This window comes from Hippocampus comes, unplaced genomic scaffold, assembly GCF_001891065.2.
Source record: "Hippocampus comes isolate QL1 unplaced genomic scaffold, H_comes_QL1_v1.1 scaffold156, whole genome shotgun sequence".
In the NCBI taxonomy this organism is placed as follows: Eukaryota; Metazoa; Chordata; class Actinopteri; order Syngnathiformes; family Syngnathidae; genus Hippocampus; species Hippocampus comes.
The window spans coordinates 5,369,221-5,392,627 of record NW_017805744.1 but is presented as its reverse complement, the minus strand read 5'-3'; the positions used below and the strand labels follow the sequence as shown (position 1 = coordinate 5,392,627).

Here is a 23,407-nt window from a genome sequence, read left to right as displayed (position 1 = left end):
GTTTCAACATCAAATTTTATTGAACAAACCAAAATTATTTGAATGTATGCGATTCTAACAGATTTTTTTTCCACCTGCTGTATTTTCATTTGCAGTAATATTATTTGGTCATTGCTTTAAATTTTAATCTATGTTAGCTGCTCCACTTTCAGAGTTAGTTGTCAAATTTATGCAAATATGCGCAGCTTCCACTCTTGAAAGAGATTCATTAATCCACAGGAGATTTATCTCCACTAAGATCACTCGACTGGGTTGGATGTTGAAGAATACTCCACTTTTTTGCTTTCAAAATAAAAATCAAATCAGTTTTGGACATTTGACTGAATGTGAGTAGAAAGTGTAATCACACACTGCGCAGACTGCACAAATTCATCTTGCTATTTCTGTCAGCAATCACATCATCAAAAAACACCACTGAGCTCATGTCATGAGCACGGCATGCGTACAAGCCATGTTTGACGCATGAGGGGATATGCTTTGAATAAGAATCACTTACTTTTCTTCCTCCATAATTTTCCTATCAATTCAACTTCATATAATTTTTGAAAATTGCCCTTGTGTAATGATGGAAGATAAGCCCCAGAGGTCGCGCAAAAGTGCACCAGTGCAAAAGAAACCCCGTTCAAATGACATGATGCAATTTTCACAAAGCACATTTACAGCAGGGAAGGGAACGGGGAGTTGTTATTCAGTTGTCTAATGTCTGCATAGACAGAGAGTGCAGGAGCTTACTGGATGCTTTTGACAGAATTCAATTGTGCTTGATGAAACAGTTTATACTCACAATCAGTCAGGTGCAGTTTTGGCTTTTTTAATGGACTTCTCTCACTTTGCTTTCAGAGCATCTTGCCCAGTGGCCAATCTGAAGATCTGGTCCTCCTCCCTGACCAGAGAGGACAACTGCACCCTGACGTGAAGAGCAACATGACCCAGGAGGGGGAGGCTTTGCCGTCGCCCACCCCATCAGAGAACCCAGCTGAGCCCTCCCTAAGCACCAGCGATCTGCCTGCAGAGGCTCTGAACCAGACAGGGCAAGACAAGCCAGGTACAGAGGTGAAGCGAGACATAGAGGAGAGAAAAGAAGACGTGAGCAGTCAAGGATCCGCGGGAACACAGAGGGAGGAACACTGTAATGTTGAAGGGAGGGCAAAAATAAAGAAAGAGGGAGGTGAGGAGGATTTCAAAGTGAGCGCCGTGGTCCATGATCAACCGACAGACGGAAGGGAGGAGGGAAAGAGGGATGCGGCAAGCGGGGATGAATGCAGAAATGATGAGGGGAGCTCAACAAGGGAGGAGGAAAGGCATGCTGAGGATGAGATGAGAGAAGACAAGGAGGCGGGAAAGGGTGAAGAGATGCAACCACAAACAGAGGATGGAGCAACTCGGCCCCAGCAAGATGGACGGTTAGTTTCCTCCGGCTAATGACCTTGTCCTGACAATTCCGCTATTGCTACTTCATTGTGAAGATGTTAACGCAAGAAGTTTAAAATGGATGAGATTGGATAAAAACGTGACTCACAGTCCGTTCCTCCAACTTCCACTGCTTGGGTCAGCTGAGGCTTAGTGCACTGAAATCACCACAACCGAATCTGTTTTTGGCAGAGCGTCCACTTGCACAGAGCATCACATAAGCTGTGTATCAACCTTTTAATATCCTTCAACGGACAACGAGCACATACGCACTGTATAGCATCATTTTTGTGAGTGGGCCAAAAACAATGTTCATCATGTTTTTCAAATATGTTTTCACATTACGGGCCATATACAGTATAGTACTGTAAGCGTACAATGAGCTCAAAGTGCTGTATAAAAAGTTCAGTTCTCATTGTAGCCATTCAAGCTGAAACATTTGTCGATGATGAGTACATTAACTAAATAAAAAAAAAAGATCCCTAGACCAAAAACGAATCATGTGATGTTTTTCCCTTCTTCATATAGATGCAGATTGACAAATGGCATAACCGGGAATCAAGATGATGACGAAGGTGGCGAAGGGGACTGCGAAGGATACGAGGGAGGGCCTCATGTACACTTAGACACTTTTAGCTCTGACTTTGAAACCACTGTGGAACAGGCTGACACAGAAGTGGAGGAGGATGAGGAGGAGGAGGAAGATGTGTCAAAAGAAGCGGGTGGGAGACGAAACCAGGACAGTTTCAGCTCTGCGTTTGAGCACATTGTTGAGCAGGTGCATGAGGAGGAAGAGGACGAACGGGAGACGGGGTTGGAAGAAGAGAAACAGAAAGGCCAGGTGGACAACAGAGATGGTTTCAGCTCCACGTTTGAGCGCATCGTGGAGTCTGCCTTGCTGAGAGGCGGGACCTGCTACAGCAGTTTGGACTCTCTGGATGTGCTGTCGCTCACCGACGAGACTGACAGCTGCGTCAGCTTTGAAGCGCCACTGACACCGCTCATCCAACAGAGGGCTCTCTTACAGGGCCCTGAGCCTCTTGAGCTGGAGCTGGCAACTGTTCAAGAGCAGGAAGGGGCTGAGGCTGGACCAGATGCCCTGACCGATGAACCCAGGGACGAGGACGGTACCGGGGGCGGAGCCGGGGCTGTGGCAGGAGTAGGAGGTAGCCCACTGAGGACCACCATTCCAGGAAGCAGGTCAGAGTTTGTTCTGAGCCAGCCTGGACGCTGGGGCATCCCGAATGGATACCATACGGACTCCCAGGAAGCCATGGGGACATGCGGAGCCATGCACAACTCTGCCAGGTAAGAAGGTCTGCTTAGTCTGTTATGTACTGAGATGCGTAGGTGGAACTGTACTGCAACCCACATCTCACTTCAAGCTAATGAGACGTGACGTTTGACAGACACTGATAGATGTGTTTTGTTTTTTTTCATCCCTCATGTTGCTAAATAGGAGACTCGACACACAACTGCAAACTACAACAAGACTAAACATTGTTTGATGAATGGCTCTCAGTCCAAACTCAACTCAACTGAACCCAACTGTATTTATAGAGCAGTTTAAAACAACCAGCGCTGTATACAAAGTGCCGTACATGGAGAAAATATCATATATACAACAATAAAACAATAATTAATAACAAAGACGATAGAAAGCACAAAATAGTAAAACTAAGATCAAGTCTGAGCCATGCCGAGTCAAATGCCAAAGAATACAAATGAGTTTTGAGACGAGTTTTGAAGACGGACAGCGAGGGGGCTTGTTGAATGCTCAGTGGGAGGTCATTCCAAAGAGAGGGACCAGCATCAGAAAAGGCTTGATCACCTCTGAGCCTCCGTTTGGTTCTTGGTACTTCTAATAATGTCTGGTCCGCAGACCTGATGCACCGGGCAGGTGTGTCGAGGCGGAGGAGCTCAGAGAGGTAAGATGGAGTGAGGCCGTTTAAAGATTTGAAAACAAATAATAGGATCTTAAAAATGACTCTAAAATGTATAGGGAGACTAGAACTGAAGCAGAGGTAAACAAGCTCCTCGGGAGCTGTCCTAAAACTATGATAAAAATTCAGTTCTCGTCAGTAATATTGGACATAATCTGGCGACAAAATGTCAATTCACAAAGATGCCCTTGTTCCATTCGGTGGTCCTGCTGCTGGTATAAATGTAAGTCGAGTGAAGATCAGGTTAGCCGAAGCTAGGGACGTGATGTCTGAATTCCGTTTGGTCCATTCGCACAAGTTTGCCTTTTTCCAAGATGGCGGCACACGTTTTTTTTTTTCATTAGAGAATGTTTATTGAGCACGTCAGATTACAAAACAGAGAAGAAACCGAGAAACCAATATAATCATTAATAACATACAATAATAACAGTAATAATGATAATAATAATACTCAATGATAAAGATAACATATACTTAAACTTTTAACCTAACAATAAAAGACATAATTGATTTTTCGAAGATTCAATGCATAGCGAACCGAAAACTGTGCGCACAACACACACACACACACACACATACACACACACACACACACACACACACACACACACACAAAAGTGCACATCACAGTTTTGATGTGGTTCTCAAATGATCACCAGACCTTATTTGGTGCAAAACTTTTTCCCGATCTGTAAACTTAAAACTTTACAGAACTGATCAAAATCGCGCCGTCACTGTATTTAGTGAATTCTCTGACCAACAACGTGACGTGACCGTGGCGTACAGTGCATTGTTGTGAGAATAATAACACGACTGGAAGCATGTTAAACTTGAACATGAACGATTAATTTAATGATGGCAGATTTCATCACGTATCCTGTTGCAAACATGTCACAGAAGCTTCATCGAGATCCTGACGTTTACATTGCTTTGACCTTGACGGAACCAGCAGATGGCGTGAGGCTGCATGGGAGCCTGAGCGCTGAAGCAACTTGACAAAACAGGCGTCTGTTATTTCTTGTTATTCCAATTTAAACTTATATAATATGGAGTAAACAAATGAAACCAAAAAATGAACTGTTTTTGCGCAAGGTTAGGCAAAACTTTAGGACTGTCACCTATTAGAGGTGATAGCTACGCAAACCACATTATTCCACTAAAAAAGAAATCAACGTACCAGTATACTGGTGGAATGAAACTCTCTCACTTTCTAAAGTATGCCATGAATAAAATACAGATTAGACTCCCTGCAAATCGCTGGCAACTAGTTCGAGGTGTACCCGGCCTCTCGACCTATCACAGCCCACGTGAAGATAAGTGGTTCAGAGGATGGATGGAAATGAAACTGCATTTTTCTATTCGCCTGTCATTTTACAGATGACTTTTACTTAAGTTACTGTTGACTACCTATATTCATAACTATTCCGATACGTGCATGTAGAACCTTTCTGCCATGGGAGCCGATGGGGTTACCTGATAAAATAATGGTGTCGTATGCCATGCAAAGAAAGAAAATGAATCTCCTGCATCATGCACTGATGGCCTGATCATCACATGTTTATGTTGCCATTACACACTGGAATAAATATCTCAGGGCAGATGTTAATCACTTCACATCTGCTGAATAGTCATGTTGATCCACTTACAGTATGTGATTAAATGGATGCATCAAATCTTTTGACTTGTCTTATGCAAAGGCCCCAAGGACAAGTGGGTCACACCGGCATATCATTCAACTTATTTTTAATTACCTTAACAGCGCTATAACCGGGACTAAAAAACACAGACGAGCGCTACTGAAGGGGGCGGCGGTAAGAGGAACCATATGAGGAGAGCCACGTAACCTGACCTATGGTAGCGTGGCTGTTCTGTTTGCCTGCACACATTCGTTCCCAACACTGCCCCCACTAGCTTTTCTACAGTTACAAATCGACTGGAATGCCAAACAGATGCACACACCTTTGACACGATCTCCTCTGCTAACTACTGGGATTTGTTTATCAGGCACTGCTGGTGCCCCCACAGCTCAGTTAGCTTTGATAAGACGATATGGGTCCAATCCCCCCCACATCTAAAGATGTTATGCTTTAGGCACAGGCTTGCTTCCTGGCCAGTGGTGCCAAACTGAATGAGCTATTGTTTATGCAATGACATCATCGTTTTCAGATTTCCTCTACACAGCAGGCTTTTAGTGTGTGTGTGTGTGTGTGTGTGTGTGTGTGTGTGTGTGCGTTGCTGTCTTGCCAATTAAATCTAGAGTGGATCCATCTGGTGGGGTAGTTTTCTTTGAAAGATGGTATCTATTTCATAATGAAGCAGTCAGTGATGTCGACTCAACAAAGCTTTGGGCATATCAAAGAAGGATGGAAACTTTGCCAATGAATAGAGTGATAGTCTGCATTTTTTTTCTGTCGCTGATGGTGAACAATGAGAATATTTTTGACACTGTATTTTTAAGCCATTCTGGAATGTAAGACCCTAATGAAAAGTTTTGGTGTCTTTCTTTTTTTGTGACTCACAGCATCTGCAAAGCAGATGTGAGAAACAGCAAATATTTCCCCTGCAATGTAACTGCTTGTTGTCTTCTTCTGTTCTGACCTCATCCTCCCCATTGGATAGTCTGCCACCCGCCCAGGGTCATCAAGCTAAGTAGTCTTTACTGAGGGGACGTCCATGTATAGAGCAGTTTAGTGCAGGGTAGGGAACTCCGGTTCCTCGACAGCCATATTCGGCCTGTTTTAGAGCTCTCCCTACTCCAACACACCTAATTCAATTGATCGTGATAGTTTCAGGCTGCTACAGAGCTTGCTGAACATCATTCATAAAAGACTTTATGAGTGTTTGGAAGTGACACATTTCCCTGCAGATTAGCGCTTACAATTGCTAATGGTATGAGCCAGACACAATTTTAAAGTAAACAACAGCGCCCCCTTGACAACATTGCAGATGTTTTGGAGTGAGCGTACATTGAAATAGAAAAGGGAAGGGTAAATTTCAAGCTTGTAATCTACTGAGTAGCCCTGATTTATTTATCAATTAGTTAATCATTTGAGGGATGTAGCTAACAGAGACTTATGTAAAAAATAAAATAAAATAAAAATAACAACACAAAATTGTGAAATGCTGAATTTAAGGCACTGAAGTAAAGATGTATGCCATTACAAAACACTGCTCAGAAATCCGGCGCAAAAAGAGCCAATATCTGTTTTAAAATGTAGTTTACTCCTCTACATGTGTACAGCATTTGTGGCTTTCACGCTGGAAACATGCTGCGAGTGTGTTCCTCCCCCTTGCGTTCAGGCCTACCGGATCTAAGCCCGTGCACAGCAGATAAAAGCCAAGCACATTTGATTCCATATCGGAAGGGGCAGCTCTGCATTGAGAACTAATCTCTTGCACGTATGCCATCACACATGCAAGAATCATGCGGCACGTGCATACAAAACTGTGAGTGGCGACACAAACACGGGACTTCATCTCTCGATGTGCTGAGTCTTTCTGTTTGTCCACATATAAACTTACATATGCATATTTCCGCATGACACTACTGGAATAAAACCTTTAATGTGATTCTATAGCGTGGCAAAAACCCATCCTGCAGATTATCCACTCCTGGTTTTCAGTAAGGTAGTGATATACTGTAGATAGACACGCACACACATTGACAGGAATAGCAAGGCACTCACTCACACACAAGCAGTAATACAGACAAATTCTGCTGCATCCTCCCCACAGGCTCACGCACACACAGCCACTGAATCATTTTCGGAGTGACAGATTTATTCTTGTCTATTTATAGCTGCAGTCTGTGTGTTCCACACACATTGCAAAGTCTCACTGTAACAATAACAGGTTGGGTTGAGCTGAGTGCTTCTTCTACACAAGCTTTTTTTTTTCTTTGTCTCATACGGAAGCGTGCAACTGCCAATGTGGAGGAAACATTTTTGACTGTCAAACCCGGACGGTGTAAACTCCAGTGTAAATGGTTGTCTGTCTCTGTACTGTATATGCCCCTGTGGAGACCAGTCCAGGGTGTAGTCCACCTTTTTGTTTATCAGTCGAGACAGGTAGAAGCTCCTTGTGACCCAGTGTAGGATAAGCAGGTTTAGAAAATAAATGCATGGCAATCAGTATTTGCCATCTCTTTTGTTCCTGAGAGGCTACAGTACTTCCTGGGTGAGGCACATTCAGTCCTCTGGGACAAAGGAAATAAACTCAATCAAACTAGCCTGGTTAATAATCGGTTTGGATTTTTCATTATAGTTACTGTTTATTTTGTTTTGACTTTAGTTTTTTTTTAAATTTGGTTAATTTTGGTCTGAGAGCAACTTTGTTAGTTATCTTATTATATTGCTTATTAGTTTTCGTTTTTAATACAGTAGTTAGAGTATCATTTTGATTTTTTTTTCCGATATGGAGTCTTTGCTGAGGGCAAGATTTAAAAAGAAACAAAAGCCACTAAGTTTTGTGTAATAAAGTAACGGAAACTACAATTCTCAAATGACTGCTTGACTTTCCTTTTTCTATATGGAAGTAAAACAATCCCAAAATATACACACTTAAAATGCACTCTGAAAGCTTTTCTATGATCTTAATTGACCAAGATGAAAACAAAGGCCATTTTCGTAATGCTGTAATTATACTTACTTTTGTATACATATGATGTCAACTAGTTTAAGTCCCTGATGGTGTAGTGGTACACTTGCCTGACTTGTGTGCGGGCAGTGTGGGATCGGTTCCCATTTGGTGACGATTTGGGTGTGAATGGTTGCATGTGTCTCTCTGTCCCCTGTGATTGAGTGGCGACCACTTCAGGATGCAGTCCACCCTTTGCCCGAAGTTAGCTGGGATAGGCTACAGCACCTCCCACGACCTTGTTCAGGATGAGTGGTGTTGAAAATGGATGGGTGGTCAGCTAGTTTTCATTTTTTTAAAAAGGCATCTTCGTTTTTATTTTATTTCACTCACAGAAATGTTTTTTTCAATTGAAGCCGGTGATTTTGTTCGTTTTCGTTCACTATAATAAATAATAGTAAGCTTTGGAACTGGGGATTTATTTTTTTGATAGACACAATTTATACATATTTGAAATAAACATGATGATATGACTTTCTAATCTCAATTTGGCACTGCTGTACAGCTATTGAAGTCCATCAAATTATTGTTCAAAAATGCGGATTAAAACAGTGTTATTGTTTTTGTTATGCTTTAAGCCCTTTTCCTGGTTTGAAGACGTTTCTAATAAAATCACTGGAAAGAATGAGCGCATTTGACTAATGGAGCCTTTCCCGTGGGTGCAGACATTAGCAAGCTGCAAAGTCATCCTCTGTGTTAGCTGCCATGAGAAGATCACATCTGTGCGGCACTTGCTGTTTGTGAAAGACTTGAGCAAATGACAAAGGTTATCCATGAGGCATGGAACGTTGTTTACGAACTGGTCAAAGGCCAAGCTTCCAAACGATCATTCTGACATTGGTGTGGGCACTAGCAGAATTCATCTGCAAACCATAGCAAGGCATGAAATGGCTTGCTACCATTTAACAATCCTTCATTGTTGCATCTCTATTCCTATCTTCTGCTCTACCTCTGACCTTCCAGCTGCTTTTCTGTCATCTGCTTCTTTTTTTCTTCTTTCCACTTAAACAGAAAGAGGAAGGGGGGCATGCAATGGTGTGTCAGCAAGTTTTCCTGTGCTTTGTCGCTGCTGTCATTTGACAATTAGATTTTGCCGTGTATATACAGTATGTAAACCAAAGATGAGAATTCACTACATTTCATGTCTTGAATTGAGAACAATTTTTATGGTTCCGCATGGAAGAGGACCCAAATGCAGGGAAGCTGGGAGGCCAGGCTGGATTGATGAAAAAATATTAAATCAACGATGCCCAATATAATAAGGTTCAGAGGACAAAACAATAAATAAATAAAAATGAAGGAAAGATTTAACAACAAACACCAAGTTCATCTACTGTAAGCCTGACAAAAACAATGAACCAACAAGGACCAAAAGGAAACAGCGAACTAAATACAAAGAAATTGACAAGACAATGTGGAAAACACAGGTGGTTGAGGGAACTGATTGGATGATGCAAGGCACCGGGATGACAAGCACAGGTGGAGCCAATAACCTAACGAGACAGCCATTGATAAAGGGACGCAAGGAAAACAAAACCAAATCAACAAACAGATCATGACAAAAATAACTCCTCAAATGCTTTACATTCATATCACACAGAATGTTAAATGTCAACAAATCATGTACTGAGAAATCTGTTTCACACACATGAAATTGTTACATAAACACTCAGGTTTCTGGTTCCATTCATATATTTTTTGCAATACAGCCACAGCCAATCAACACTGCATGGTTAGGGTGGTAGAGTGCTCGGCTCTCAATCAGAAGGTTGTGAGTTTAATCCTTAGCCCTTCTGACCATGTTATCGTGTCCTTAAGCAAGTTAGTCATTCCCCAGTTTCTCCTGATGCTGTGTCATCAGTGGGTGAATGAGAAGAGAGCCGACGAGCTTTCATGACCTCAAAGGTTGAAAAGCACTACATGAGTAAAATCCCATTCACCATTTTACCCATCTTATTTAATTTTGAGCTTGAAAGTAGTATTAGTACTAAAAATCATTTGTATGTCTACCTCAGTTTTAATGAATAATTTTGTTGTGGAGCGAAATAAAAGTGAGGTAAATTCCATTTTTATTGACATTTCATAGCTTCTGAATTTGGGTACTCGCTACCCATAGTGTGTTATTAAAATGTACTCAAAGTGGCTGCAAATTTTTAGCCTACATTTATTGTGTAGATGCAATATATATATAAAAAAAAAAAATCCTCGTCTCACCCATCGGGTGGTGTCCATCCCTCATTCAGCTCGGGTCCTCTACCAGAGGCCAGGAAGCTTGAGGGTTCTGCGCAGTATCCTTGCTGTTCCCAGCACTGCACATTTCTGGACTGAGATGCCCGATGTTGTTCCCGGGATCTGTTGCAACCACTCATCTAGTTTGGGGGTCACTGCCCCGAGTGCTCCGACCACCACGGGCACGACTGTCACCTTTACCTTCCAGGCTCTCTCCAGCTCCTCTCTGAGCCCTTGGTATTTCTCGAGTTTCTCGTGTTCCTTCTTTCTGATGTTTCCATCACTTGGGACCGCTACATCCACTACAATGGCTTTCCTCTGCCCTTTATCTATGATCACGATATCTGGTTGGTTCGCCATTACCATCTTGTCAGTCTGGATCTGGAAGTCCCACAGGATCTTCGCTCTGTCATTCTCCACCACCTTCGGAGGTGTTTCCCATTTTGACCTTGGGGTTTCCAGTCCATACTCTGCACAGATGTTTCGGTAGACTATGAGCACATATAAAATGAGCACACATATATATATATTGCACACACACACACACACACACACACACACACACACACACACACACACACACATTTTTCACCGTGATAATTGTAGAGAAGGACATTGAAGGAAGTGGGCTAACTGTTAGCTAATCTGTTAACCGCATTGCATTCATATTTTATTGTGTGACTTTTGGGACACATACAAACACTCAACACAACTAAATGCTCCTCACTTAGTGTTCAGTTTCTGGCTGCTTGCTAATGGGTGACTGTTTCATTCAAGTAAAATGAAGCTTCACCCCTTACTTCAACATTTAGCTCATTGGAACCATGATGCCATAAGATGACATCAAAGCAGTATGAAATATTTGGCAGGACTTATGCCTGAGCATAAAAACACCAAAATAGGTGAAATTGTCAGTGAAAGAGAATGGGCTCACAAAACAATTTGCAGATTGGCGAATTTGCGAGTAGCGAATCTAATTGCAATTACAGTACAACCAACCCCTATTTAAAGCCGTAATAGAGCAACGTCTATCAACGAAATGTGGACCGAAACAAATTCAAGAGTCCAAAGTCCAGGGCGTGCATTACTCTTGAATTGATGTGCAGCCCTAGAGGAAGTTGAGCAGGAGCCTTTGTACTGTACTGTATGGACCTCGACTCACAAGGATCAGACCTTGCATCAGGAAAAGTCTCTGCAGTGCTCTGCTCCGCCCCAACATCCTCTCTGTCGCGGAGTTTTCACACAGGCAAGAAAGCTCGAGGAAAAAGGCCAAATTTATTCCCCGTCCGTTAATAGTATGGCGGAATAACACACAGCGACGTATCATTCGTGGGCTGGAGTTATATGAGAGCGGACTTCCGCTTCACTGCAGTAACATTCGGACTTGGCTCGGAGTGAAATAACCAACCGGACCCATGCGGATTTGAACGAGAAACGGATGATGTGTCGCTCAGACATCGCGACTTTAACCAGTAATTTCCCCAGCTCTGAAACGATGTGGAAAGAAGAATATGATGCTCACTTCGATTTTTTGCTGCAACTTCTGTAAGTTAGATGTTTTTATTTCATGAGCAATGGAACATTTTACTGTCGAATAAGTGACTTTGCAGCGTGGCAAAGTGGAAAGAGTGAGCCGCCGTTGCAAGGAAAATCACTGTCAAACTCTTAATTTTTGCCTCACACAACTAATCGCATATATTTTATTCGCATATTGGTCGATCCTGATGGCGTCTTAACCTATAGAGCGCAGCCCAGTATAATAGAATAGGATTGTACATAAATAAATGCCGGTAATAATCATCATTTCTTGACATTTGACATTATTTTTGTCTGGAAATAATTCCCTGCCCTAAAATTGTCTCCCTCGAGTCTTGAACAAGTTCTCTTTCTGCTTGTGGTTATCTTCATGAACGTACTCTGACCCGTGGTGTGGCCACCAGGCCACCAATTTGGGAAATCAATATGAGCAAACGCGACACAAAAAAGGTAGCTCGAGTTGATGAAATAGCGGGTTTAAATTAGACAGTACACATTGCAGCAGTTATTTTTGTCGACATCATATCTGCGGTCCTCATCAGTTAAAACATGCTGCCACACAATAGCGCGCATTCAAAAAAGCTTTTTTTCCGAGTTATGCGCTGTACCTTGGTGAACCACAATTTAACAATGAAATGCCCGAATGTCGTAATTGAAGATTACCCTTCATGCCAAGGGGATCACTTATTGTCCCACTCATGCTCACGAACACATACAAACATACCTTGGAGGCAGACAAGCTCGGTGTTCGTGCTCCAGCAAAGAGATTAGTTGAGTCACTGACATGCGCCATCATGTTCACTGTGTCCTGAATCAATGACACAAACGTTTTTAAGACAGACTGGTGCTCTCAGTGAGCATTTGGGTAGCACCTAGCTATGCACAGTAAATTATAGTGCCGTATTGTGATAGATAGTCACTTCCAAGCAGTTTCGTGAATTATTTTGACATTTGCAGACATTCCTTTCCTTGCGTTTGGACGGTCACGCGTACGGGTCACCAACCTCTTTGAAAGTGAGAGCTGCTTTTTGGCAACGGTTTAAATGCAAAGGGCCACCAGCTTGAGACACACTTTTGACATGAGAAATATGCTCAAATTAACTTTAATGACGTTGTTAGTAATAATTAATTGTATTGATCATTCAATGAAGACACTGATCATGTTATCACGATTTAACAAGTTACGTAACTAATAAATGTCAATTTGCAACACTTGATCTTTGCAAGTGTTTACATTTTCAAATTGTCATTTTGATTGCATTCCTAGGAAATAACAATGTCCTATTACTGGTGGTGAGTTATTTGGGGAGGGGAGCCACATTGGTGACGCCAAGTCAAGCACAATTTTTTAATTTTTTTTTTTTGTGCACCATCAATGAGATTGTATTTACTATATTCATTTGGTCTGGCAGGCAAATGCACTTTAGCTCCAAACAAAAAATGTGATGATGTTTTGCAAACTTTGTGAAAGCTCTGCCCGAGTTTGTGCAGTTAAGTATTTCTGCAAATACATTCACCCTCCTGCTCTACAGGAAGCATCTTAATCAGATTCCACCCAAGCAACTCCACTGGCTGCCCTTCAACACATAACTCTTCTAATGGTTTCACACTTCCGGATATAACAGCTGCCCACCCTGTCCCTAAGGATGAGCTGAGAACCCCGTACATGAAAGCAATTTTGGCAGATACAATCTGTTCGTACTTTAATTTGGAATAGTGAATGTCCATCTCTTGTCTACTAATGCTTGATGGATTAATGTGAATTTGGGAGCAATGTTGTTGAGGGCAGTGGCTCCGAGCATGGTATCCGAGCCATAAGTGGTTCAAGGTCATGGGCATTGTGGAAAATAATTACGGTGTTATTGAATCAGCCAAGGAAAGAAAATATAACCTTGGACAAGAAAATATAACCTTGGACGTAGCAAGATTTTGAAGGGCCTTGGATGGGTTCAGAGCAAAGGCTTAGTCAGCTGTAGCCTGCAACATGTAAAAGGAGGGCAATGGAAATATTTGTTTGTGGGTTTTTCTTTGGTGTCAGTCTCTATTCACGTGGCAGTTTCAGATTTTTTTTTCTTTTTGACGAGCTACACAATTGAGCCCTTAGAACTTGCACTTGGCTTCCACTGTATCCATTGGTATCTGGCAAATCCTAAATGATAATGGCTCGTAATGTATTGAATTTGTGAGGGTAATGCAATTGGGTTGATGTGATTATGCAAAAACAAACCTTCTGGCGAGAATGCTGACATGCCACCCTGATGCAAACCCAGAGGAAATGAGCAAATGCCATTGAGAGTGATGGAGAGAAATAGGAATGAGAGGTTTTGTTGTGAAATGTCTCCTACAGTGTCAAGTTCTGTCTTTGTTTGCTCATCCCAAAGTGACAATGTATTTCATACAATTAATGTCAGTGGTTTTCTTTCTGCCCTCCAGAGAATGCAACTTGTCTGTTTGTCAACAGTCATGTGACATCAGTTTGGTGCAGTATTGTGTGTCCACAAGCCTGCTAGTGATTGTACGTTTCCACCATAGCTTCAAAAAGACCTGTAGATTACAAGTAGAATGGATGGCCAGGTTGATACTTTTATTGCTTAGGAAATAGTCTGGGTTGATGTCTATGATGATATTTATCTCTTCGAATAGCTCTACCAACTTCACAAGAATTTTTTTTTTTGCACTTTACAGCAACTTCAACTGTTTGTCAGCTTGTATAACTGCTCCAAATAGGGGTGGCTAAATCGTGTGCATCCATTTCTAAAAGGAACCAGAGGACTCTGTCTCAGTGTCACATTCTTACATCCCTTATTTCCCAGATCGGCAGCTAGTGAGCATGAGATGGACACTTAGTAGGTCAGCTGAAGCCGTTTAGCTCAGGGGCTTCTTTCAGGATCTTTATAACAACAAAGGCTTAGTTTGGTTGAGCCAAAGCCACATTTTCCTCATCATCGTGAAATATTCTAAATTAATACCTGAACTAGACTAGCGGGGCTTTGAGAGATATTGAGGCAGTTGTGATCTGCCCTTTCAGCTTGATAAAAAAAAAAAAAAACTGTCAGCACACAGAAGAGGGAGATTATTTAAATGGAAATTAATGTCAGTGTCACACCTTATTCGACAGTATAACTCTATTTTGATAAAAATGTGCATGTAATTGGCTTGTAAGTTTCTGTTTCATGAACCTGGGCACCTTGCTTGTGTGTTTGTTTTTGTCTGTCAATGTGTTTGTGCTCCTCCCAACAGCGACGCCAACATCACAGACGTGCTGTCTGACTCAGACGAGTGTGAGTTGGGCAGTCTGGAGCATTTGGAGCACGGTAGCACCGACACTCTGGCCAATGGCTTCCGAGCTGACTATGAAGCTGCCAAAAGGCTCGCCAAGCGCCTTTATCACCTTGAGGGCTTCAAGCGTTGCGATGTGGCCAGACACCTGGGAAAGAAGTGAGCACATGCAAGCATGAATACTACTCACAAAAAGTTAGGGCTATGTGGCTCAAAGATTAACATAAAATGCACTACAGTATATCTTTTAAAGGTCAATTTAATTTGACTTTCTGTTAGTGCTCCCCCCACCACACACACACAATTTGCTATTCTCTGACTAGAAGGTGAAAGGCAAAAATCACAAACGGTGTTTTTTTTTTTCCCAAGGACATTCACTCCTCTCTCTCTCTCTCTCTGTCTGTAGCTCGATTGCAACCTGCTGATGACATTGTGACACGCTAAGCTTTCACTTACAATGGTGAAGTGCTGTTGATCAATTTTTGAATATTGTCTTGGTCTCATGATGTCAAAACATGAACAGCAGGATGAAGAGCAAATGCTAATTCAAATGGAAGCAGGAAATATAATGGAACAAACGCCTGTTGTAAATTTTGCCGTTCAGCTCATTGTTTGAGACTGTCAAGGTGGGCAAAACATACTGAAACATTGCAGAGCTTGACAAATCAGGTCAGATGAAGGTCACTCACCTGAAAGCTTATATTGTTACGTTTTTGAAAGTAGTGTATATGGATGTTGCAATATATTTTTCATTTGCCTTCTACTTTCTTGCAGTAATGACTTTAGTCAGTTGGTGGCATCAGAGTACCTGAGTTTCTTTGACTTCTCTGGCTTGTCACTGGATCGGGCCTTAAGGTAATGCACACAGCAGTCACACACGGTATGTGTGCCAGGGTAAAGACTCGTCCACAAGTGTGTGAATGTCACATTTGCTGTTCACAAGGCATTAGTGCTTATCAAGCTATCGTGTTCACTGGAGTTAGCCAGCGGCGCTGACAGCTAGCAAGCGCCCCACTTTCTTGTAGCTGACTTGTTGGTGTTCCAACACGCTGTCGTCAGACCGGCACCATGAAGCTCACAGTGCTCCTGAATATTTCACTACTGTTGCTAAAAGTGAACATTTTATTCAACTGTCAAAGCTATGGTCTTATTTGGCTCAAAAATCATATTTTGGGTAAGTTTTAGCTGATGCAGCGGTACTGTTCGCCATCTTACCTGCGGCCCTAATGAGGATAAAAAGGGATGAATGGATGGATTGGTAGGCAGCATTCATTTTTAACTAATGAAATATGGTTAGCAAAAATACCAGCGTAATTTTGAATGTTTCTTTTTTCAATAGACTAGCTTTGAGCTTCTGTACCTCCAGCAGCTCTTCATCAAAATATGAAACTGACCCTAAATTAATCCTACGTGCATTTTAACATTGAAAATAATCAAATAGAGGTACTGTGAACCCCTTGTTCATTGTGGTTTCAAATCCACCTGCATCCAAATTCATCCATCCATTATCTGAAGCGTTGATCCTCACGAGTGTCGCGAGCCTCTCCCAACTGTCATCGCGAAGTAGCAATAAGATCTGCTCTCTCGTATCAAGAATACACAAACCATAAAAATAATCATAATTTTTTTTCCCTAATCCCTTACACTTAAAACACATTTTAAATTCTTAGAACACACTTAAAAAGATTCAAATAAACTATTTAAACAAGGTGTAAATGTGATTGAAAACTACCTGGAAAAAATGGCAAGCATAACATGTATAGAAAATATTGTTCTTCCTGTCATTATAGATTGCTGGCATAAAAAAAACGACTAGTTTCCCTCAGGCACATCCGATGATTTGTTATGGCACACACATGTGGCGCGGAATCATCCACTGGTCTAGGTGGAGTACAACTTTGCGAGCGCATATAGTCCAAATGCAACACAAAATCCCAACTGTTAGGGCCTCAAACTGTTCCTCAATGGATTCAACCTGTTTTAGAAAATGGATCATCACTTTTCTTATGTTTTGAGAATTGTTCATAATCTTCGGCCAGAAGTTCAAAGGGGACAGTCATAACAGAATGTTTTTTTTGGGGTCAGGGGCGTGATATGTTGTGATGTAATAACCGGTGTTGTTTTCTTCTATTATCAAGTGTTATTGGCGTGAAGGCTCAGCAAAAACATCTCTCAGCGGTAACATGCAATCTTCAGAGAAAATGCAATTCCAAATCAAATTTTGGACGGTATCATGCGTGACCCCTTTGCCTTGTTTCTAAAAGCACGCTTGTCTGTATCTGTGACCTCAGACTTCTGATTTCCAGTTGGCCTTTTATGTGTGACAGGAACTTTTTAAAAGCCTTTCCGCTGATGGGGGAGACGCAGGAAAGAGAGCGAATTCTAGTGCATTTCTCCAAACGCTTCTGCCACTGCAATCTACAAACACTCACCTCTGAAGGTCAGAGCAATGATGTTGCCTTTGAGGAACTTAAGGAGAGCAAGATATTCCATACCATGGTCGCTGAGAATAACTTGGTTATGTAATGTGTATTTATACAGAGTTACTGTATACATTCACTTGGCACGACATTAGGTAGATGCGCAAATCTAATTTTAGGGGGTCGTTGGTTTACGACAGTCTCACTGTATGACATTTCAATTAGGTTACAAACAGCATGAGCCCTAACATTCCGTTTTTGTGTGGCACAAGAAGACATGTTCGATTGTTGCTGCACTTAATGTTTTGATTTGATTGTTTTAGTGTGTTTTTTTAATCTAAAAATATATATCCATAATTTTGACATTTCTAATAGTTGTGGACTTGTTGATGGAACAGTGTGTGTCATCATTCGGTACAAGAAGGCACGCTCACTTGCTGCCGTATTTCTGTTTCTCGTTTGATTGTTTTTTTTTTTCCTTTCAATGGCCCAGAATTGTAATTATGAGTCTAATACTGCTTTAGTATGTCTTAGTGATTATGTCGCCTTCCGACTTAAATAAAAATTTTTTTGGTTACATCCATTGTAAACTGAGGATGCCTAATCCCAATCCAACAATTTTATGTATGACAATATTTACCCCCAAAAATGTACATTTTAACATGTGGTTTGAAGACTAATTGAAGAAAAACCGTAGTGGTTTTAATGTAATAATGTGTTGCTAAATCGCAGTCTATGTTTCGACTTATTCTTGCCCCTCTCATGTAGCTGAATGAGAGAACTAAATATGTGTTAGCGCTGCTCAGTATGATGGCGTTGAATTCTACATCACGACAAATTGGAACTATAGATGACATAACACATTTCAGGTGTACCTAATGTTGTGGCCGGTGAATGTACAGTGTGCTGTAGTGCTTTAACAAAAAGTTTAGTTTATCACGCTGTGACATGATTGATGTCTGAATGCGTGTCACTTCACTGTAAGAGAATGCATGGCATCGCATGCATGTGTTTGTTCATGCGTGACACGAAGTTGACCTCAGCCTTGTGTGTCGTCCCTCTGCAGATGGAGCCCACACATTAACCTGCGCTCTCATGCTGCTTAACACAGATCTACACGGACATGTATGTGTTTCTGTTCTCATGTTTTCGGTCTTATGTAACCACCTTGCGTAGTTGCAAAATGCCAACAAAACAGGCCTTTGCCATCAATGGCAGATCTCATTTTTGATCGACGTGTTTCTGTCTTTCTAAAGTCACCCACCACTTCCTCCCCCACCCCTCGCTGACTCTCCTCACACTTGCCTCCCAGCCTACTTTTTGACCTGCTTCTGTCTCTCCTGTCCTTACATAGTCTCAAGTGTTCATTTTTAACTGGAGCATTGTGATGTGAACCACATAGCACAATCAGTAGTCATCAAATGCCCATGTTACCGAAAGTGCTCACATCAATCCTGCCCCTGCTAAACACTCGCGTAGTGAATCGCCCTCCTTTAACTAACATCCTTTCTCTTTTTTTTTTGGTTCCTTTTCTTCCCTTTCAAATCCTCCCCCTGCTCACCACATCCGGTTTCCTGGCCTCTCTCTGTCCCCGCAGGTGGTAAGTATTCCTCTGGTGCCAACGTTTGAATCGGTCCTTGTATTGTGCTCTCATTGGTTTCTCAACCAATGTCCCAAATTCGGTGCTTATGCTACTTGAGGTTCCAAATCAGCAGATGAAGCTGAATGACAGCAAATTTAAAAAAATGCCAATTCTCTCTTATATATACTTTATGAAAAACATATCACAAAAGATGGACAATAATAATATCCGCCTAATACATTTTAATCTGTTCATCGATTCTATGACCCATATGAATGGTATTGATTGTGTGAAATCAACAGATGATTAAGAATTTCTTGAAATGACCGAGCCGAATGTAGTGCAGGACCATGAGAGGCGCTGTTGATTGCATCTCGACTAGTTTGCATTCTCATCAGTTATGGGAGGTTGTGCTAAACCCTCACAGAAAAGTAGTTCAGCACAACAGATTCTCTCATCATAATTGGGGAAAAAAAAAATCATCGGTCACTCATGGAAATTTAGTTCAATGCCCATCCCTAATTTTACAGCACACCTAAACATTGTGGTGGGGGATGATTAAGTATAATTTGAAGCATTTAATATGTGTGTGTATAATTTGTGAACCACTTAGCGCAGGTGGGAATATGACACATCAAAACCAAGTACAATCTTGTCAAATACAAGCATGAGCATTGGGAAGATAAGCACTGCCACCAAGTGGACAGATGCACAACTGCATTCAGTTTGGGCCCTGTCAAAGCTATTTTAGGAGCCGGTTTACCGTCTTCAGCGTTGTTGACGCAAAATTACACCACTAACTGTCACACTTTTGACTTGTTCTTTCCTCAGAACATTGGAAAGAAGATGTCTTGCCAACAGTTTATCAGTAATCTAGATGGCCTCAACAATGGCAATGACTTTCCCAAAGACCTATTGAAGGTACAGCACTCACCTTCTCCCGAAAGTGTGCAGCTACCTCAAAACATGCTTTATGCTCGCAGGAAGATTTTGTCACACCAATGTTCTGCCTTCCCTGCACAGGTCTTGTATAACTCAATCAAGAACGAGAAGCTTGAGTGGGCTGTGTGAGTATGCTCTTAGTTCTGCTCCAAAAGACAAGCCATCACTATGCGCATCTCCTGTTCATCTTTTTTTTTTTTTTTTTTTGCTGTGTGCAGTGAAGAAGAAGAGCTAAGGAAGAGCCTGTCAGAGCTGGTGGAGGAGCAGTGTGAGGGCGGCAGTAAACGTGTTGCCAGGGTAACGGACAGCAATAACCCTTTCATCGCCATTCCTGTCCTCCTCAATGCTGTAACCTACAAACACGGAGTGCTGACTCGCAAAAGCCATGCTGACATGGATGGCAAACGGAGTGAGTACATAAACGTGAATTTACCCATCCTATAGACTGTACGGGCAGTTTGTTTAATCTGTATATTTTTATTTTGTGAAAATGTATTCTTGTATTGTGAATCATTGAGACAATCCTTTTCTAATCTCGCTCCCATTTCTACGATGCAGCCCCACGGGGTCGCCGCGGCTGGAAGAAGTTCTATGCGGTTCTGAAGGGAATGATACTGTATCTCCAAAAGGTACTGCATCCCACCCGTTTTCCTTGTTGCCATAGAAACTCTCTCACACACACACACACACAGGCACGCACGCACGCACAAAACTGCGCGTCACTGATGTGGTGGATGCTGTCCAGTGGTTCTACTGCACTGTGGTTTTTTTTGTGCTTGGGCGAGTGAGGCAGAGGCAACTGTCGTGTGTGTTTGTCTCTCTCTGCTGGCGATAAGCCTTTATTGCAACATAGGCAAAGTAAGGCGGCACGGTATACTTTGGACGTCTAAATCACAGTTCTGAAGATCCAAGCTTGAACCTCAGCTTCGACCTTCCTGTGTGGAGTATGCACTCTTCTCAAGCTGCTGGGGCTTCCCCCCACTTATCAAAAAATGCATGTTAGGTTAATTGTAAACTGTATGTTGTCCATAGGTGTAAATGGGAGTATTGAATTGTTATTTTCCTGCGAGTGGCTGCCAAATCTCTGCCCAAAATTAACAGGAGTTCAGTAGATTGATGGCGACTTTTCATGTTTTCTTGACATTCAATTATGAGGACTGCGAGCGTTAGCCTTCCCTGGAACATTACAGACATTTCATAAACATTTACTTCTTTCCTTTTCTGATACATGAAACTGAGTGTATACCTAACATACTACATGGCCGACAATTTGTCTCATTCAGGATGAATATAAACCAGATGCTGACATTTCAGAGGTGGACCTGAAGAATGCCGTGCGGATCCACCACGCCTTAGCCACTCGGGCTACCGATTACAGCAAGAAAGCCAATGTACTCAAGCTCAAAACCTCAGACTGGAGAGTTTTTCTGCTACAAGCCCCGTGAGTAAATTCAGAAGACTAGTTAATTTGCCTTTCCCTAATCCTTAATCAGCTCATCGCTGTGCTCTTCCTCTTTAGGAGTGAGGAGGAGATGATGTCGTGGATCTTCCGAATAAACCTGGTTGCAGCACTGTTCTCTGCTCCAGCCTTCCCTGCTGCCATTGGCTCCATGAAAAAATTTTGCCGGCCCATCCTTCCGTCGTCATCAACAAGACTCAATCAGGTACACTGGATCGTTTTTTGTGTGTGTGTGTGTGTGTGTGTGTGTGTGTGTGTGTGTGTGTATTTCCCCACCCTCCCAAAAAATGAAAATATACAAAGAAAAAAAATCTAAATAGCATTGTCACATTATTTTGGAAGGTGTGTGTGTGTGTGTGTGTGTGTGTGTGTGTGTGTGTATAAAGTCATCTAAACCTTATTTTAAATTTCCAGTACAGCATAACCCCTTTTTCAGCTTACTGCTAATAACAAAGCTTCTCACATGTCTTTTATATTACATTGCCGGTACATACTTGGCGGATCTTCTGTAATTTGCCCGGCATGTGATTGGTGCAGGAGGAGCAGCTGCTGAGTCACGAGAGCAAGTTGAAGCAGATGAGCCTGGAGCTGGAAGAGCACCGGAAAAACCCGCCCTCATCTGACCCCAAAAGCCGCGAATGGGAGGAGTATCGGCTCAAAGAGCACTACCTCACTTATGAGGTATATTCGGATTTTTTTATTTTTATTTTTTTTAACAATCTATTGCGTTTGTCATTTGTTACGTGATTATGCTGTTGATTTCTTGACAGACACTCATAATATTGGGTACACAGTTGGATCAATCAAACAAAAAAAGTAATACTCACCTTTGAATGACCCTGTCACAAAGGGATGCTAGAAATATACAATACCAGTTATTTTGTGGGTGGGGCTGGTTAAATTATATTGGATTACAAGTAGATCGTTCTTGGACCAAAAAGGGACCTGCTAACATCTGGACAATCAACCACACACATACCGTGCGCCTTGATTTGTAAATTGTACTGGCTCTCAAGAGATTGTGCTGTGTTTGTATGATTTCATAATAGGCACAAAAATCTCTTCTTTGGCATTAAAATACAGTGGTACCTGGACCCGAATTCGAAATACTAACTGTTGCTTTGCCTATTTTTTGCTTTGGCTTGCGAGCAATCGTTTGAGATATACGCGCCTGATGGTGGCAGTGAATTCAACTCATTTCACAAAAAGCAGCAGTTTGGCACACTGTGAACAGTTTTTTTCAAAACAGAGGCTCCTAGCTTCTTTTTTTTGCCACTTCTATTTGGAGTTTTCATGTGATACAAAAAAAAAGAGAAGTAACCTTTGCCTTTCCAAAGTCTGCTCGAAAAGTGCGGTGCCACACTTAAGCAACAAATCTACATAGCAGCACAAAGGATTCAGCAGCACACGCAGAGAGTAGGGTGGTCCATTTTGGAAAAGTTTGTCGGATTCGTCGGGCCGGGTCGGAAATCTTGTCGATACTATGACACAAGGATGTGTGCAAAATTTTATTCCGATCGGATAATTTTATCCCGTCCCGCAGAGCGACCAAAGTTTCCCCTATGGAAAGAATGTTACGGGGCTGAATGGTAGTACGGTTTCTCCCGTACAGTAAGGACTTTGTTTTGCTCAGTTCGCACTTGCAATAATTCAAAGACGGAAGACAGGAACGCATGTATTGCAAAAAAGGCAACCGTGGTTATCCTTCAACACTGGTGAGATTGTTGGTCCATGTTAACTGGTCCATCTGTCTATCTGTCCATCTGTCTATAATGTCCATCAACACTAGTGACACTGTTAGACCGCAAAAAAAACGAAATCCGCCGTGCGTGCCATCCCATGCCTACTTCGCGCACGGGTGCAACGCCCGGTGTCGCTCCACGACCTGCAGAAGGTGCTGTCGCTGTTCCTCGTCGCGCGTAATGGCGCCGCAGAACGCGCTGATGAGGGCGACGCCCCTCTCCGCAAAGTC

General features: G+C 42.1%; 1 protein-coding gene across 2 annotated transcripts in view; it reads left to right on the top strand.

Annotated features, from left to right (window-relative positions):
- psd2 (pleckstrin and Sec7 domain containing 2) overlaps positions 1 to 23,407 on the top strand; it is a 31,103-nt gene that overhangs the window by 5,864 nt on the left and 1,832 nt on the right. The window contains exons 2-14 of one of the 2 annotated variants that reach the window (XM_019884005.1): positions 841 to 1,403; positions 1,945 to 2,718; positions 14,994 to 15,191; positions 15,807 to 15,887; positions 17,360 to 17,472; positions 18,519 to 18,579; positions 19,865 to 19,955; positions 20,058 to 20,101; positions 20,195 to 20,385; positions 20,535 to 20,605; positions 21,260 to 21,417; positions 21,496 to 21,640; positions 21,973 to 22,116. In XM_019884005.1, coding sequence (XP_019739564.1) covers positions 925 to 1,403; positions 1,945 to 2,718; positions 14,994 to 15,191; positions 15,807 to 15,887; positions 17,360 to 17,472; positions 18,519 to 18,579; positions 19,865 to 19,955; positions 20,058 to 20,101; positions 20,195 to 20,385; positions 20,535 to 20,605; positions 21,260 to 21,417; positions 21,496 to 21,640; positions 21,973 to 22,116 — 2,550 coding nt within the window. In that variant the 5' untranslated portion in view covers positions 841 to 924. The remainder of the gene's footprint in view (positions 1 to 840; positions 1,404 to 1,944; positions 2,719 to 14,993; positions 15,192 to 15,806; positions 15,888 to 17,359; positions 17,473 to 18,518; positions 18,580 to 19,864; positions 19,956 to 20,057; positions 20,102 to 20,194; positions 20,386 to 20,534; positions 20,606 to 21,259; positions 21,418 to 21,495; positions 21,641 to 21,972; positions 22,117 to 23,407) is intronic. The other variant, XM_019884004.1, reaches the window with a different exon arrangement.